The 16,176-nt window shown below is 40.0% G+C and overlaps 2 protein-coding genes across 13 annotated transcripts in view; one reads left to right on the plus strand and one right to left on the minus strand.

The window, feature by feature from the left end:
* LOC131431398 (uncharacterized) overlaps positions 1-16,176 on the minus strand; it is an 87,216-nt gene that overhangs the window by 53,261 nt on the left and 17,779 nt on the right. Inside the window, exon 1 of one of the 3 annotated variants that reach the window (XM_058597100.1) lies at positions 7,285-7,409. The exons of the other annotated variants lie outside the window; for them this stretch is intronic. Within the exon in view, the coding sequence (XP_058453083.1) occupies positions 7,285-7,354 (70 nt within the window). The 5' untranslated portion in view covers positions 7,355-7,409. Of the gene's footprint in view, positions 1-7,284; positions 7,410-16,176 lie in introns of those variants that run through there. 3 annotated transcript variants of the gene reach the window in all.
* The window catches only part of LOC131431413 (uncharacterized), a 78,732-nt gene that overhangs the window by 45,530 nt on the left and 17,026 nt on the right, over positions 1-16,176 (plus strand). For 8 of the 10 annotated variants that reach the window (XM_058597164.1, XM_058597154.1, XM_058597130.1 and 5 more), the window contains 4 exons: positions 7,914-9,120; positions 14,034-14,260; positions 14,334-14,486; positions 14,592-14,721. In XM_058597164.1, the coding sequence (XP_058453147.1) occupies positions 8,148-9,120; positions 14,034-14,260; positions 14,334-14,486; positions 14,592-14,721 (1,483 nt within the window). In that variant the 5' untranslated portion in view covers positions 7,914-8,147. Of the gene's footprint in view, positions 1-7,339; positions 7,464-7,647; positions 7,667-7,913; positions 9,121-14,033; positions 14,261-14,333; positions 14,487-14,591; positions 14,722-16,176 lie in introns of those variants that run through there. The other 2 variants (XM_058597113.1, XM_058597186.1) reach the window with 2 other exon arrangements.

Below are 16,176 nucleotides of genomic sequence, written 5' to 3' on the forward strand. Positions count from 1 at the left end.
CGCAAAATCTCTCTCTCTCTCTCTCTCTCTCTCTCTCTCTCTCTGTGTGTGTGTGTGTGTGTGTGTGTGTGTGTGTGTGTGTGTGTGTGTGTGTGTGTGTGTGTGTGTGTGTGTGTGTGTGTGTGTGTGTGATAAATAATGTCACTCAAATTTCTCAGAGATGGCAGAATCGATTTTCACAAACTTAGATTCAAATGAAAGGTCCTAAGGTCTCATACAAAGATCCTAAGTTTCATTTAGATCCGACTTCCGGTTCCGAAATTACAGGATGATATGCACCAAAAAAGAAAACAAATAATCACACACGATTCTCAGAGATGGCTGAATCGATTTTCACAAACTTAGATTCAAAGGAAAGGTCTTATGGCCTCATACAATTTTCTTGAATTCTATTTGGATTCGACTTCCGGGTCCGGAATTACAAGGAAATGTGCAAATTTATTAAAAAATGCGCAAAAAAAATTTAATAAAAAATGCGAAACGAGGTGCACATGTTTATAAAACTTACTGCTAATTTCATCTGGTTCACGGAATCGAGTGACCGCAAATTCGTAGGAGCAAAACGACAGTGTGACGAAAATTGTGTTACAGTGAATGACCATTAGCGTTAAAACCGGGGGGGAATAGATTAACATTAATAATAATAATAATAATAATAATAATAATAATAATAATAATTTTAATGTGATTTGAAGAACTTATGAATAGATGAAACCTGCAAAATATGTTGCTGCCTGCATGCGTTGATATCAACTCACGCGATCGGTAGCCCAAACCATCCACCAAGAAACGATTGGGGTTTCATTACATTGGCAGCTGGAAGCAATTCTATTCACTGAAATCCTATTCCCACAAACCACACCGTCAGCAGGTAGCTTCGTGGCGTCACATTCCAGATCGAGCCCATGCGGTGAATTTACCCAGCTGAGTCTCTTGTGTATGGCACATGAAGAATGGCACATCAATGATGCGGTAGGGATGCTTGTTGTTGATCTTTCTAAAGCCGTCTCCTCCCGCCTCCCGATTGATTGGTGGATAGTCTAAATGTAAAGCTCTCTGGTAACGCACCAATGTAAGTCAATAGATTGAAGAAAAGCATTTTGATGGATTGCCCATAATGTGCCCGAGTATGGTCCCGGTCGTGTTTATTGTTGGCACATGATTAAATGTGCGGTTTTACGAACTATCGCCAATTCACGTTACAGGCCCCAACAACGCCGATCCAACCAACAGTGGTGGTTTCGTAGTACTCCTTCTATGATGGATCGATTTCTTAATGTGTGGTCTATCGATTGACATTAAGATTGCCATTCGTGGATTATAGATTCAATTTCAAAGACGTGTTTCCGTTTTTTTAACATTAACTTCTTCTTTGAAAACAATTCACTTACCTGAAAAGAAACAAGAAATAAACACACATTAGATCAGTTGGCAGTAAAAGTAAAGTACGGTGAATAAATAACCGGAGGTACGAAGATAATAAATCCTAAATATGCGCATGAGTAATTGCAACAACAAAGGTGCAATTTCATTCTTTACATCCCGCGGTAGTACAAAATAAACCAGTCTATAAGTCACCAGGATCATTGGATGAATTGTATAACAACTTGTGTATTACAAACACCACAATCATCAAACATTATCATAACTTATTGTAATTGCCGTTGTTTTTTTTCTCAGCCCTTTAGCATGCCATGACATTCTTGTGACAACTCGGACAGCAAAAAAAACAGAACAACTTTGTCTAGACTACTTTGATAGCTGTGAAACTGCTGGAGTGGCGTGACAGGCGCAAAGTTACGTAACTAGCGCCTCGTCGCGTTCGCTAACCACAAAGTGTCAATCATTTAAAAAGTTCATAATCTGTCGTTTGATCGGTAGAATCGAACCGGTGTAGTTTTCACCGTCCACGTATCTGAGACGAATATGGTACCGTGCACGACACGACCCTGATACTACATTCCGATGTGGAACTCGAGCTTGTAGACAAACTTGGCAGCCGTAATCTGGTATCGTTCAGGACCACAATCCTCATTAACTTCCATATCAACATCCGATTGGCTTGTAATACTATAACCTATAATAGTAACTGACACTAATTTGCTTGATTTCCCACTGACTAGTAGAACAAATTGCTCCTGTCCGCCGTGAAGGCTTGTGCATCATCATAGAAAACCTGACACACCAGCCGAGATTTTAATGATGATTATTGTGATGGACACGCAGGAAACAAATATCTCACGACGATAGGGTGTTGGAAAACAGAACAAACCGATGCACCTTCGGTGGACAATTTAGAGTAGCTTTTCAAAAGGTCAGAGCCATTTTCACCGAAAACTATTCCTCTAGTAGTCTCCACTATACTGGACTTACTTGGAGCCGATGTAGAAGACTGACTCCTATCGGTTTCGGTAGTCTTTTGGTCTAGCAGTATTGACATGAGAACAGCGATTTGCATGGGAGCCTTCCGTTTTGACCGAAGCCCACGTAATAAGGAGAAGACTTCTTTAAGCTCAGGCACAAGGCATGTACAATATTTATATAAAAAATCGTCAGCACTTCTGTCTAGACTTAAACAAGCTTATTGTATTGCATAACGTCTTTTCGAATTTAGGGCATTTGCGTTTTCATCGGTGACACTCCACCGTTGAAGGGCCTTGGTTACAAAAATATTAGGAGTAAAATTGCTGTCAGCGAAACTACATTCAGTGAAATGACTTCTAACAAAATGGCTTTCGTCGAAACGGTTCAAACGGTGAAATGACTTTCCGCAAAAATACTTTTAATGCAATAGTTCTCAGTGGAACTATTTTCTATGAAATGGTTATCGACTAAAGCTTCTGGCATAACGATCAATTCGGTGATATGGAATCCATCGAAATTAGTGGATTGGCTTTCGACGAAACGACCCATTTGATGAGATGTCGTTCGTCATAACTACTTTCGGAAAAGAAGCGTTCGGCGAAACGATCCATTCTGTGAAAGAATTTTCATCGAAACTACTTTTGATGGAACGTCTTTCGACAAAACGATTCGACTCTGGGCGAGACGTCTTTCGATGAAATGGCTCTCGACGATACTACTTCAGTGAAACGACTTTCTGCTAAACTTTTTTCGGTAGAATAGTTTTCAGTGAAACTACTAGTCGAAACAAATCAAAAAGCTCTCGACACAACTAACTACGGTGAAATGGCTTTCTGTGAAACTATTATCGGTGAAATGGCCTTTACCGGAAATATTTCTTCGCGGAAATGTCATTCGGCGAAACGATACGGCTTACAGAATGACTTTATTCGAAACTACTTTGATGGAATGGCTTTCAGCTAAACTACTTCCGGTGAATGGTCAATTTCGTGAAATATTGCTCGGTAAAACTACTGGATTTCTTCGAATTCACTTTCGGTGAAAGGGCGTTTGGTGAAATGATCCATGCGACAAAACTACTTCCAGTGACATAGCTTTCGGCGAAACCATTCTCGGTGTTTTCGACTTTGGGCCTAACTACTTCCAGTGATCTTGACCAGTAACCTGATAAACCGAATAAAAATCATACCAAAAATGCAGGTATTTTCAAGATCGTTCTACTCCTAACAACTTCCATGCTTTTTTTGTACATAACACTCATTACTCAATAAGTCGTGTGGCCAACTAAGAAAAACTCTTTTTTTCCAAAAATCGATATCATTCATCAATGTAATCTCCTTCAAGAGTAGTACTATCATTCCCGCGCTTCTCTAACTTCTCGGAGCCGTCTTTTGCATCAAAATAGGGTTTACATTCAGCAACTGCTTCTTCATTTGATTTTAATTACTTTCCAGCGAGCATTTCTTCTGCGATCAGTGAATAGCCAGTAGTCACTGGGTGCCAGATCTGGACTATACGGTGGATGAGGAAGCATTTCGTTCAACTCGTTCTCTTCGACAAATGTGGACGTTTTTCCTTGATTTTTGCAGTCAAACGATCTAACAACGATTTGTATTATTCGCTATTGATTGTTGTTCCTTTCTCAATTGTTTGCCTTCGGACGCTTCGGACGTGATTCACCGGCTGCAGTTCACTCAGATGATGACCGTTTTGATACCCGAGTGCAGTGATTGATCCATGCTTCATCCATTGTCACATATTGACGCAAGAAATCAGATTTATTACTTATAAACATGCTCCGAATCATCAACATGTTGTTGTTTTTCGATTGACTGTGAGTAAACGTTGCTCCCATTTTGAAAAAAGCATTCCCATGGTCAAATTTTCTTTACGTCTCAGCTATCTCACGCAATTCCAATTTACGATTGGAAATTACCAATTTCTTAATTTTTTTAAATCTTCTCTGGAGTAATGACCTCAGTTGGACGATCCTCGGAGTCTTTACGACCACGTTTGAATTCAGTAAACCAATAACAAATGGTTTTTTTCGATGGATCAGAGTCTGGATAACACTTTTGAAGTCAGAGTGCAGAGCTTGTGCACTATTTTTTTTTTCATCAAGAAGTAATGATAAATTTACTCACTGAATATTGTTTCGAACCCATTGTTTTGAAAATAACAAAATCAAGTGTCATGAAATTTCACACAGAGACTTTTCAAAGACATATGAATTTGACAACGATAGCGCCATCTGTGTGTCAGTCTTATTGAGTGATGTGTTAGCAGTACTACAATTTCTTTGACTACCACGATTTTTTACAATTGCTCCGAAGTTTCTGTTGTCTTTGACGAAACAAAATGGCGATCGATGTAATGAACGAAAAAAAATAATCATAATTTAAGGTTTTCTAGTTACAAACAATTGGTATGCTGCACTAGTAGTAAAATTTTAACTGCTAATACATGGACTGAAAAGCCCCGGGCCTCACAAAGAGCACACGATTGTTTTCGTTCAAAATTAACTTTTTTCATCTCCATCAAGAGCAATGAAATCATTGCCATGCCGCTCTAACATTTGAATAGAACGTAGAACATTTTTGTAGAACGAAAAATAGGCCACAGTCTCAGCGATAACCTCTTCATTCGTGCGAGATTTCTTATCGGCGAGCATTTTTTCAGGACTGCGAACAGCATGGGTAGTCACTGGGAGCCAAATCTGGCGAATACGGTGGATGTGGGAGCAATTCGAAGTTCAATTCATTTATTTTTTCCATGGTTTTGCTTGACACGGTGCGTTGTCTTGATGAATTTATTATTATATCGTTTAATTGTCTTGGTGAAACATTTTTTTTCTTTGCCATATGCGGTCGTTCCTTTGCGATTTCAGCCTTCAAACGCTCCAATATCGCTATATAATATTCACTGTTAATGGTATTTCCTTTCTCAAGATAGTCGATAAATATTACATCACGCAAATCCCAAAATACCGAGGCCATAACCTTTCCAGTCGATTGTTGAAACCAGTTGCTGTCCACTCAGATGACGATCGTTTTGATTCCGGAGTGAAGTGATGAATCCATGTTTCATCCATTGTCACATATCGACGCAAAAATTCCGGTTTGTTACGTTTAAACATGGTCAAACACTGCTCAGAATCATTAACACGTTCTCGTTCTTGGCCAACAGTGAGCAAACGCGGTACCTACTTTGAACAGAGCTTTCTCATAGTCAAATGCTCATGCAATATAAAACCAACACGTTCTTTTGATATCTTCACGATGTTAGCTAACTCTTGAAACTTCACTTTTCGATAATTCAAAACGATTTTGTGGATTTTTTATGTTTCTGGTATTACCGCCTCATTTGGACGTCCACAGGCGTTCTGCATCATCGGTGTCTCTACGACCACATGTTTGAAGTCAGCAAATCAATGTTTTATTGTTGTTTCTGATGGATCGGAGTCGCCATAACACTTTTCAAGCCATTGCTTCGCTTGAACGGTATTTTTTCCCATCAAGAAGCAGTGTTAAATAAAAAAAAAAACACGGAATTGTTTTTGATCCATTGTTCTGAAAATAACAAAAGTAGCGTCACTCTTAGCACAATAACTCACAAACTAATGAATAGAATGTCATTGAATGTTAACAGTTGTGTTTTAAAGGTTAATAATAATTGAAAAAAGGTAACTGCTATAAAACTAGTGTCATCTATGTGTCAGGCATGGGACTTTTCTGCCCATGTGTTATGCATGGAGGATTCGAAGACAAAACGCAATAAGCACAGAAAAACATTTGGCACAAAACGTTTAGTTGTATTGAAAGTATTTTTTGAGAAAAATGATTTTGTTTTAAAAGTGAGAATTAAAGTATATTTCTTTTTCATAAAGTGTGAAACATACACAGATGAAAATCATTGCCGGTGTCACGATTAAAAAAGCATGAAATCATGAAACATGTCTTCTCATGAGAGTAATCTACCACGAAAGTATAATCAGTTTTCTCATGAAATCATGAATAATAGGTATGAAGGTAGTTTGAAAATGGCTAAATTGTTAAGTTTACATTCAAATTGAGAGAGGTCAAGTAAAAAATTTGCTTATCTAAGTGTTTTCGGCCTTTGGTGGCTCGATGATTGCATTCAAAAAAAAAAAAAAAAAAATTAATGCTTTATAATGACTTGCCAGAGTGTGCCGATCAACGAATATCGTTGTAAGCCTGACGAAAGTTAGGGTGGCATTAATTCGACGACTTTTAACGACCGGGCTTTCGATAATCTACGATCCCCCCGCTTGAAAGGCCAATACAAAGAAATGCCATGATTAATGAATGAGGCAATGCAGCGAACTGAACACCACTCGAGACAGGTTGGCGGTTCGAAAATAGCTGATATATGAAAGGTAAAGTTGTAAAACCAGATTAACGATCAATACACCGGCAATGCAATTACAACAGAATCAGAATGTGATGTATTGCACTCGGGGGGCACTGGAATGTGTATCGAATTTATTTTTCCCAGTTACCGATCAAAAAAAAAAACAGCTGATTTTCCCGGAGAATAAGCCAACCGAAAGAGACTGGTCACTTTCTCTCGTTCCGAGCCTAGTCAGGAATCTCAGAAGGTTCAGGTTGAAGTAACTGCGATCCCCGAAAAGTATGCCCGAAATCGACACGATCGTTTGCTTGGTTGGGGAACAATAGCACCACAGTAGCACCTACTAAGCACCGCGCTCAAGGTGTTCAACTAATTTTCAGTTCGGTGGCCAACTCCGTGCACGAACAAACCAGCACCAGCAGGCTGCTGGTCGGTCGATCGGTCTGGTAAGCCGCTGGTTTTGCATCTCGATCGGGACGACCCGCGCGCTCTCGTGGCTCGTTCGCGCGCGCTCACTCTCTCTCTCTTTCTCTACCTTTTTCCTCTCACCTGATGGTCTGTGACGGTTTCTGGTGGCGTTAGAAGTACGCGTTAGTCTCGATTTAGCCGCAGCAGTCATCACACACAGAGGTGCGCGCTGGTGAAAGATCCGTCGGTTGTGGCACCTCCATCCTAACCCCTTTCTAGCAGCGGCAGCAGCAGAAACTCTTAAACCAGAAAAGGGAAAGGTAAGGAGTACTACGAAATGTCCGAGCAGGACAGCGCACAGAGGGGTATCTTGAAGTGTCCACAACATTCAAGGTCACATACACACTAGCGATCCAGCCGTCCGTCCGTCCGAGCTGCTGCAGATGATGAAGCTGTTGTTATTCAGCTTAGAGTTAGAACCGACCGACTGACCGATCGCCGGTCCGAAGGGGTGTCACGAACGGTTTGTGTTTTGAAAAATTCCCGAAGACAATGTTCATTGAATACTGATTAGCAGTTGGCTGCGCTGGTCGCGGGGATGTCGTTTATCTCATACACGTAATGGCCATTAGAAATTCAGTTCCATAAATCCTGCCGCTGCCTTTTTGAATAGCTAAATATTTTCAGTTCTTGTTGTTGTTGTTGTTTTTGTTGTTGTTGCCAAAAGAAGTACACAATTCTAATGCATTTTCTTTCCTTTCCGTTTACAGATCGATCGATCGATTGGTTGTTGTTGTTGACTGGTGACCGAATAAACGGATCTCGGATATCACACATTCGGAACAGCCGAGAGAGATCCCGATGGACGTCGTAGGTCTTGAGTTGCCTAACGTAGAAAAACGAAAACGAAAGTACAAAACAAGTAGTGTAGTGCGTGCGAAGCCCTAGAAGGCATCTCGGATAGTGCAAATATTCTAGTTGAGTGAAATACCGTCAGACGAAAAATGTATTCGTCAATCCTTCTAGTGTTAGTGTTAACGTTAGCGGCAGTTCCGGAACCATGCCGTACGCTGGAAACGCTCTTTCAGCTCGATGGTGACGGCGAAGGAGCCGGCGGTGGTGGTGATTTCTCTAGTCCCCTGTACGAGGAAAGCTACGATACGGAACTGGACGACGATCAGAATCGATATCTGCAGCAACAACCGGACCAACAGCCGCCGGCAGTACTGGATGAGGTGTACTATCGGGTAACACCGGCCGGTCATGAAAGTGAAAGTGAAAAGACATTTGTTACGAGTGGTGGTGGTGGTGGTGGTGGAAGTGGCGGTAGCACGACAACGGGTAACAGCATCCTGGCAGCAGGAGTTGACAGTGAAGAGCTTCCATCGACTGACCGCACAAGCAGTACATCATCAACGTCACCATCGTCTTCTTCGTCGTCGTCGTCGTCGTCGGAGGACAATCCGGTCAGTGTTGCGCAAGCATTCGTCGGAGGAGGAGGAACGTCCAACCGAGATGCGTTCAGTAGTCGAAGTCTCGATCATGACACGGCCGATTCACTTCAATCCTCAACGGTACTGGAATCCAATTTCGCCAGTAACTTCCTGTACACCGGTGGGACCTACAACGACAGTTACCATTCGAACAGCGGTGCCGATGAAAGTGTGGAGAAACCTTCCGACGATCCACTGGATAGCGGCGAGGATGAGTCGCAGTTCCCAAGTACCACCACGTTCATCCCGCTGCTGTCCATTCCGGAGATAGCGATTAAACCCACGAAGCCACACATCGACGAAAGCAAAATTCCCAAGACTGAACTGCTAGCCCGGATGCTGACCGACAAGAATCTCCGGCTTCCGATTGCGATCCTGGTGGACACCTGCAACGAGTCGCTGAGTTACTCCAAAAAAGTCTTCGACGCGGCACTCGTGCCCAGGTCCCCGATGGATGTCATTCTGATACGCTACAACAACACGGGTAAGTGTTTTGATTTTTTCGAAAAACCTAAACGTGTCGGAAAGTGTGAACGTGTGGCGAGCACGATAAGAGCTTCCGTCCGACGTAATCCTCATGGTGTTGCCATTTGTGCAAGTGTGCCAAACGTGTCCCCAAACAAACCAGCCAGCAAATAACAACCCCCCCAACTGTATGGAAAAGTCCTGATACTAGTAGAACTCTCAGCAGTAGTTCGATTCCGACATTCCACAGTCGCCTGTGAACTTGCGCCGGTTTGGAATGTATTGTACAGGGGGGGAACTGTGCCGGGGTAATCGAAAATCCACAATCCTCGGCTAAGGCTTCGAATCTATCTATCTTTGGCTTGGTTTGGTATGATGGCGTGACGACAACGACGACGACGCGATGACGAGGACGCGGAGTAATGCGCGCGGGTTGGGATTTTCTCTGTTCCGCCGCCCGCCCAGTTCGATTGGAACTTTAGTCGGAACGACAACAAACCGGTTTCCGAGGTACGATTTAGATCAAAATTTAGACCGCAGAATTATTGTTGTACGAGGAGGACAAGCGTCCTCTCAGCGCATTATTTATGGCCCGCTCCGTTTTGATGGCCGACGGTCCATATTTAATTAATATCTCGAAGAGCGGAAAAATAATAACGACAAAATCCGACTAGAGGACTAGAGGCGTGCGGGCAGGTAGGTAGAAGGAGTTGGAGTAGGAAAGGATTTGCGTGTCAGCTGGGGTACGGATCGGTTGAAGGGTGGATCGGTCCGTGCAAGTAAAACAGTGGAATGTGAATGTTTCAATGGTATCACTCTGGAGCTGATTTACACATTTTTTCCCCTTCATTAATAGAACTCCTACGAGAAACGATGTAATATAGAATTCTGAGATTGGATTGAAATTCCAACAATCAGAAAATTTTAATTAACAATATCTTTGAATTTCGAAGCTTTGGTTCCCACATTCAAAATTGTATCCAATTGAGTTTGAGTTATTTTGCAAATCTTCAGTCATGAATATTTTTGTCTCAACACTCAACGTTTCGACACTATCGATTTGGTCTTCATCAGGAGAACTACATTCAAATGTTAGATATTTAAAAAAATAAGTTACAACAATTACAATTTATTCTTAATCCACCAAGTGAAAAAATAATGCCTTTCTCCTGTCATCGACACAGTCATTTGAAACATTTCTGCCATTTTTTATTAAGACAACTTCTAACACTAGCTTGGGCTCCATTTTTGATACCAATTTCTTCAGATTGATTCGGGTATTCACATATTCACAGGTCATATCTCCGAAAGTGTTAGCCACATGATTTTCGAAGTCGACCCACACCCCAATTTCTGTCTAAAATTATTGAAATCTGTTTAATATTTCATACTAAAAAAAGTGAGCGGTAATGAGATTGGTCGTTTACGCCACTTATACCATTATAGCACCGGGACCGCAAGTGACAGCCATTTGAACTTTAAACCTGTTTAATGAACCACTAGTAGTTTCCAAACAAGCCTAACATTTTATGGACAACTCCGGAACCACAAGTGGGCATTTGATCTGCGAGCTTGGTCAATGGCTCAACAGTAGCCTTCAAATGAGCTTAAGTTTGTTAGAATCGATTCAGCCATCTTTGAGAAAACTGAGCGGTGAAAAAACAACGCATTCTATCGGTTACGTCACTTATACCACTATATCTCCGGAACCAGAAATCACAGCCATTTGAAAATTTGAACCAGATCAATGACGTAATAATAGTTTTCAAACAAGCCTAAGTTTGTTGAAGTTGGTTCAGTCATATCCGAGAAAATTTAGCGGACGTAGAGTTGACGTACTAACTAAACAGTAACGAATCGTAACAATTCTGAATCAGTAAAAAGTGACGCAAGTAACGTTGATTTTAATCATAGAAAATTCTTATGAAACTCATCAAAAACAACGTATGCTACGCTTCGTATCATCTATAGATTACAGAAAAACATTTCGTCATACCTTCAACGTATAAAAAAATATGCGTGTAACATTTTGTTACTCGCATATAACGCTTCGTAACGCTCATAATTCACAAAAATATAACGCGTAACACCTATAACTCGCAAAAAGTAACGCATGTAACGCTTCGTAACACTTAAAGCTCACTAGAAAGTCACGCATGAAAAATTTCGTAATACCTATAATTTATAAAAATGTAACTCATGTAACACTTCATAACGCCTATAACTTACAAAAATGTAACGCATGTAACGCTTAGTAACATCTAAAACTCACAAAAAAGCAACACTTCGTAACACCTACAATTTATATAAAAAAGTAACGCATGTAACGCTTCCTAACTCTTGTAAGTTATTAACAAATAACGCTTCGTAATACCTAAAACTTACAAAACTGTAACGCATGTAACGCTTTGTAATACCTACAATTTATAAACAAGTAACGCATGTAAAGTTTCGTAACACCTATAGCATACAAAAGAGTAACGCATCATAATACGTAAGTACGCAAAATTTCGGTGTGTGAATGTGCGTATGTGTGTATAAAACGTTTTTTTTGCACTAACTTTTCTCGGAGATGGCTGAACCGATTTTCACAATCTTAGCCTCAGATGAAAGGTCTTGTGGTCCCATACAAAATTCCATACAAAATTCAGATTTCCGGTTTCAAAGTTATGGGGCAAAATGTGCAAAAAATAAGAATATGTGTACTAACTTTTCTCAGTGATGGCGTGGCCAATTTTTACAAACTCAGATTCAAATGAATGGTCTTATAATCTCATTTAAAACATTTACATTCGGATCTGACATCCGGTTCCGGAATTATGGGGTACAGTGTATTAAAAATTGTATACCATCACACTTAAAGGAGCGAAACAAAAAAACGTGAAAATTTTACTAGACCGGTCTCAGAACTGTTTCAATCGGTAGTCATTATTAGTAGACGGCCAAATAAATTCAGGTTATTGTTTTGAGAATCGAAGAAAATTTTTACATATGATAGTATGATTGATATGAAAAAGGCATCATTATACCACTAGGTGGATTGAGATAGTTTTTTTTTCGATCCGAGTTTCATATTTCTTTATCTAAAATCGAATAATAAACATTTCGCAAATTGATTGTTATTAATTCGTGATTTTATTTTGTAAACTTACGATATTTTTGTCCACATGTTTTTGCTTTTTGACCTACTATACTAGTCATGTACAACACCATACAAATCAGATCCATCATCGATGGAATATTTTTTAAGAAAACTATTTTCAGAAAGTCGAAAAACTGATGAAATTTTCAACAATGTGTTTTACCCATCTTAATACCGTATAAAATAAGTATATTTCAGAATTACTACAAGCATAGGAGTAAAAACTAATATTTTCTCTTAGAAAAAAAATTAACTTCAAGTTTACAAGACTCGAGAAACATTTGAAAACGACCGAAAGTCAAAGATTTACAGTAATCCTTAATTTCAATTGGCTGTATCTTGAGACCGGTAGCACTTAGCAAAATATCTACTTGATATCCGGGAAATAATAAACTTAATATGATCAGTGTTGGAAAATTATGATCAGAAAAAGTACATTTCATTCACTCGTGAAAAATTACCCCGGTAACCAAAAAGCACATACTAATGCCGCATTATGACAGCAAATAATCGCTAATTGGCATTTCAATCGCACTTGGGACTGAATTAAGGCCGACTTTGGCGAAATATACGGCTTTTCATAGATAATGCTTATTAATGGCTGGTGTGCATTCTGAAAGCTGAATTCTGATTGATTCACAACGAATGAGCTTTCAGATTGCGGCTATAGAGCTTTAAGCGTTTTTGGTGCTCATAAAAGGCTATTTTAATGCCATTATTAGTGCTTATTGGTTACCTGGGTAAGTTCAATAGATTTTCTAAACAAAACTCAGGGACTGTAAAAATCACCTTCAAGATTTTCATAAATGAAACAAGCATTCATAATACTGTGAACCTCGATGTTCACAAGTGATTTTTTGGGCCACGCGAAACTTGATGACGAATTTTCGCTCACAGAAATATTCGAAAAGGTGAAAATTCTCCGGTAACATTTCGATGCTTAATTTTCACTACGCTTCAATTCGACACCGAAGTGAAGATTTAACACCGAAGATTTAAAGAAATCTGAATAAATGCGCAACTGAATCGCAACTAAGAAATAATAGCTGCGATATTTTCGATGCACGTAGGGTGGTCAATATGAACAACAATATTTTTTGCATATTCCAAATAGTGATTATAGCGACGAAAAACTGTTTTAATTCCAGCTGGTTGGTTACACTGCACTATTTAGATAAAACGCTATTTAGCATGAATTTGAGTTATAAAAATAACAGAAGCGCAGCATTTTGCATGTCTTGATCACACAGCATGTTCAACGTGTGAATCCCGCGTTGGAATCGACGTACCGATAACCTACACTCCAGTAACTCCTGCATATGATATATTTTAATTCAGCTACATAATATGCTTTGTGATTCCGATAAAATGCTTGTGAGCTACTTAATATGCTTGTGTGATTTCGAATATATCACCACTATTGATCCACTTATCAACCACTCTACGCGCACTGAACATTTTCAGAAAGTTTCAGTTTTTGTTCATCGACGAATTTATTTATCATGTATTCTGCAAAGGGTTGAGATATAATATCATTTTCCAAAAATCGTCTGTTCGAGAATCATATCAGATACATTCAATGTGCGAACTTTTTTCTTAATTATTATCGAGGAGAATGTTCGGTAGTAAACTTCTCACAACTGATTTTTTGCCATGTGAGATCAGTTTCAGTGAGAAAAGCGTTTGAAAAATATCAGTAGTGAACTTTCCTTCATGATTTTTTTGTCTGAAAATCACTTGCGAGTCACGATTATCGAATTTTTGATCATGATAATTCTCTATTCCCGCAGCTATTGCCAAATCGATCAGCTTCCGAAACACGAAATCACTGATGGAGGCCATCAACTCGCTGCAGCCATCGTACGACAACAGTGCCCCGGCCTACTACAGTATTCTGCGAACCTGTCAGGAGATTCCCTACGACAGTGCCATCTTTCTGGCGACGTCGAATGCGGCCGTCGTCGAGAAGAACATCGCCCACGAAGCAGCACTGGCGTTGTTGAGGAAACGGATTCGGGTAAGGCTTTTGCTTTGAGATGCGAGTTTTTCGGTTTTAATTTAACTTTAACTATCTCTTCCAAACAATACAGCTCTACATTATCTGGTTCGGTGACGAAGTGGATCGTACTCTGTCGGATCAATACCTGGACAGTCAGACGGGACTGCACGAGTTGGCCTATCGAACCGGTGGACGGGTCATACGGTTCGAAATCGATCATCATTTCGGCAACAATCCAGTGCTGGTAAAATCGATAATACGATCGACATTCTTTTTTTCTTTACGGCTAATTAAATAATAGGGTCTTCGTATTTCTCATCCAATCTTTTTTTTTTAATTTTTTTTCCAGACCACTCTCGTGTCGGAGAGCGAACTGCATGGTGATAACAGCATTCCGATTCCGGTCACGGCCGACGTTAGCAGTTTGTACTTCAAGCTGCACGGTAACCTCGGAACGGCCACGCTCAGAACCCCCAACGGTGATTAAATTGATATGCCTATTATATACCCCTTCTTGTTACGGATAGTATTGTATGTGTGTAAGAGTAAAATATTGTACCGATAATCGATTAGCTATGGACAGTATCATGACAGGGTTGGCTGGCTGTCGGTTCGACTTCCGACACCGAAAGCCGGTGGCCTAGCCTGGTTCTGAATTTGTGTTTTTTTATGCGCCCTACCGAACTGGACTCGTTTCCGGTACCGTACAAATGTAACTACTGTTATTTGTTTTATGTACAAAGTACACTCTGTTTCGGTTTAAGTCAATGTTGTCAGTAAGAGTAGGATAAGTTATCCAAGCGTTAGGAAGCATTAGATAGGCGTCTCAATAGGGGAAGTCGGTTGGTTTCTCAACGATCAGCTTTATTGTCTGCAATGTAAGAAAAAAATGTTGTATAAAACTTCTTTTTCACCATTGAAAATTAAATTTACCACCAAAAAGGGGCAGTTGAAGTTCACTTCATGACGAAAAATAAATCCTTTCACTAGGACTGTTTTTGCTCAAGATTTGTATAAGCAAGGGAACATTCCCTGAAATCGAAAGATTTATTCGTCAACCAGCATTGAATATACAAGAATGAGAATCTCTAACAAATTGTACAGACTCCTTCACCCTTGGAACATTTTAAGATGACGAAATGAGATATACTCATTGAGGGTAGAAAAAAATTGAAGTGCTTCAGGGATTTCGAATCCGGAACTCGAATGGACTTCGCTTTCTCTTTTCAGTTGTAAGTTATTTACCAAAATTAAAAAGAAAATCAACTGGTTTGTTATGGTATGTTGTAAACTATGATTCGTGCATTCAGTACGTGTTACTGGCTTTAAAGAGCGCGGGTCAATCCGTCGAATATCACTGCACCGAAAGCCGTTTCGACAGAAGCCTGTCCTCCACAGAAATCACATCTGTCTAGGTTTACTCGTTTTGCCCGGATTACCTGCAGCTATATTCTATGGTTTAGTTGGATTCGAACGAGCATAGGATTGTGGAAATTAAAATTTTATTTGCGGTTGGTACACGGAAGCCGATGGTCGTAATTAATTTGATATTTGGCGAAATGGTCCATTCGAGGAAATGGCTTTCGGCAAAATGACATCCGGCGAAACAATCCTGTACGATTTTCGAGATCCTAGTTTCATCGCATTTTCTAGAGTTAGAATGAATTTGATTGCTTACGCTATTCTCCTATTCACATTGATCATGCAGTTTGGTTACTAGGTGTTTTGAAATGAAGTAACCCAAACATACGACATACGATTTTATTCCTACCGTTGAGAATAAATATCACGAATTATTTTGTTCATTTACTTTCGACGCTTCCGGAACCGGAATTCGGAAACATAAATAGCCAAGGTGGAGTTGCCCGACCAGTTTGTTTGTAGACCCGATTTGAAGATTTTGTATCTATTTTTTACTTCGTCACTTATAACTC

Source organism: Malaya genurostris, chromosome 1 (assembly GCF_030247185.1).
Source record: "Malaya genurostris strain Urasoe2022 chromosome 1, Malgen_1.1, whole genome shotgun sequence".
NCBI classification, from domain to species: domain Eukaryota; kingdom Metazoa; phylum Arthropoda; class Insecta; order Diptera; family Culicidae; genus Malaya; species Malaya genurostris.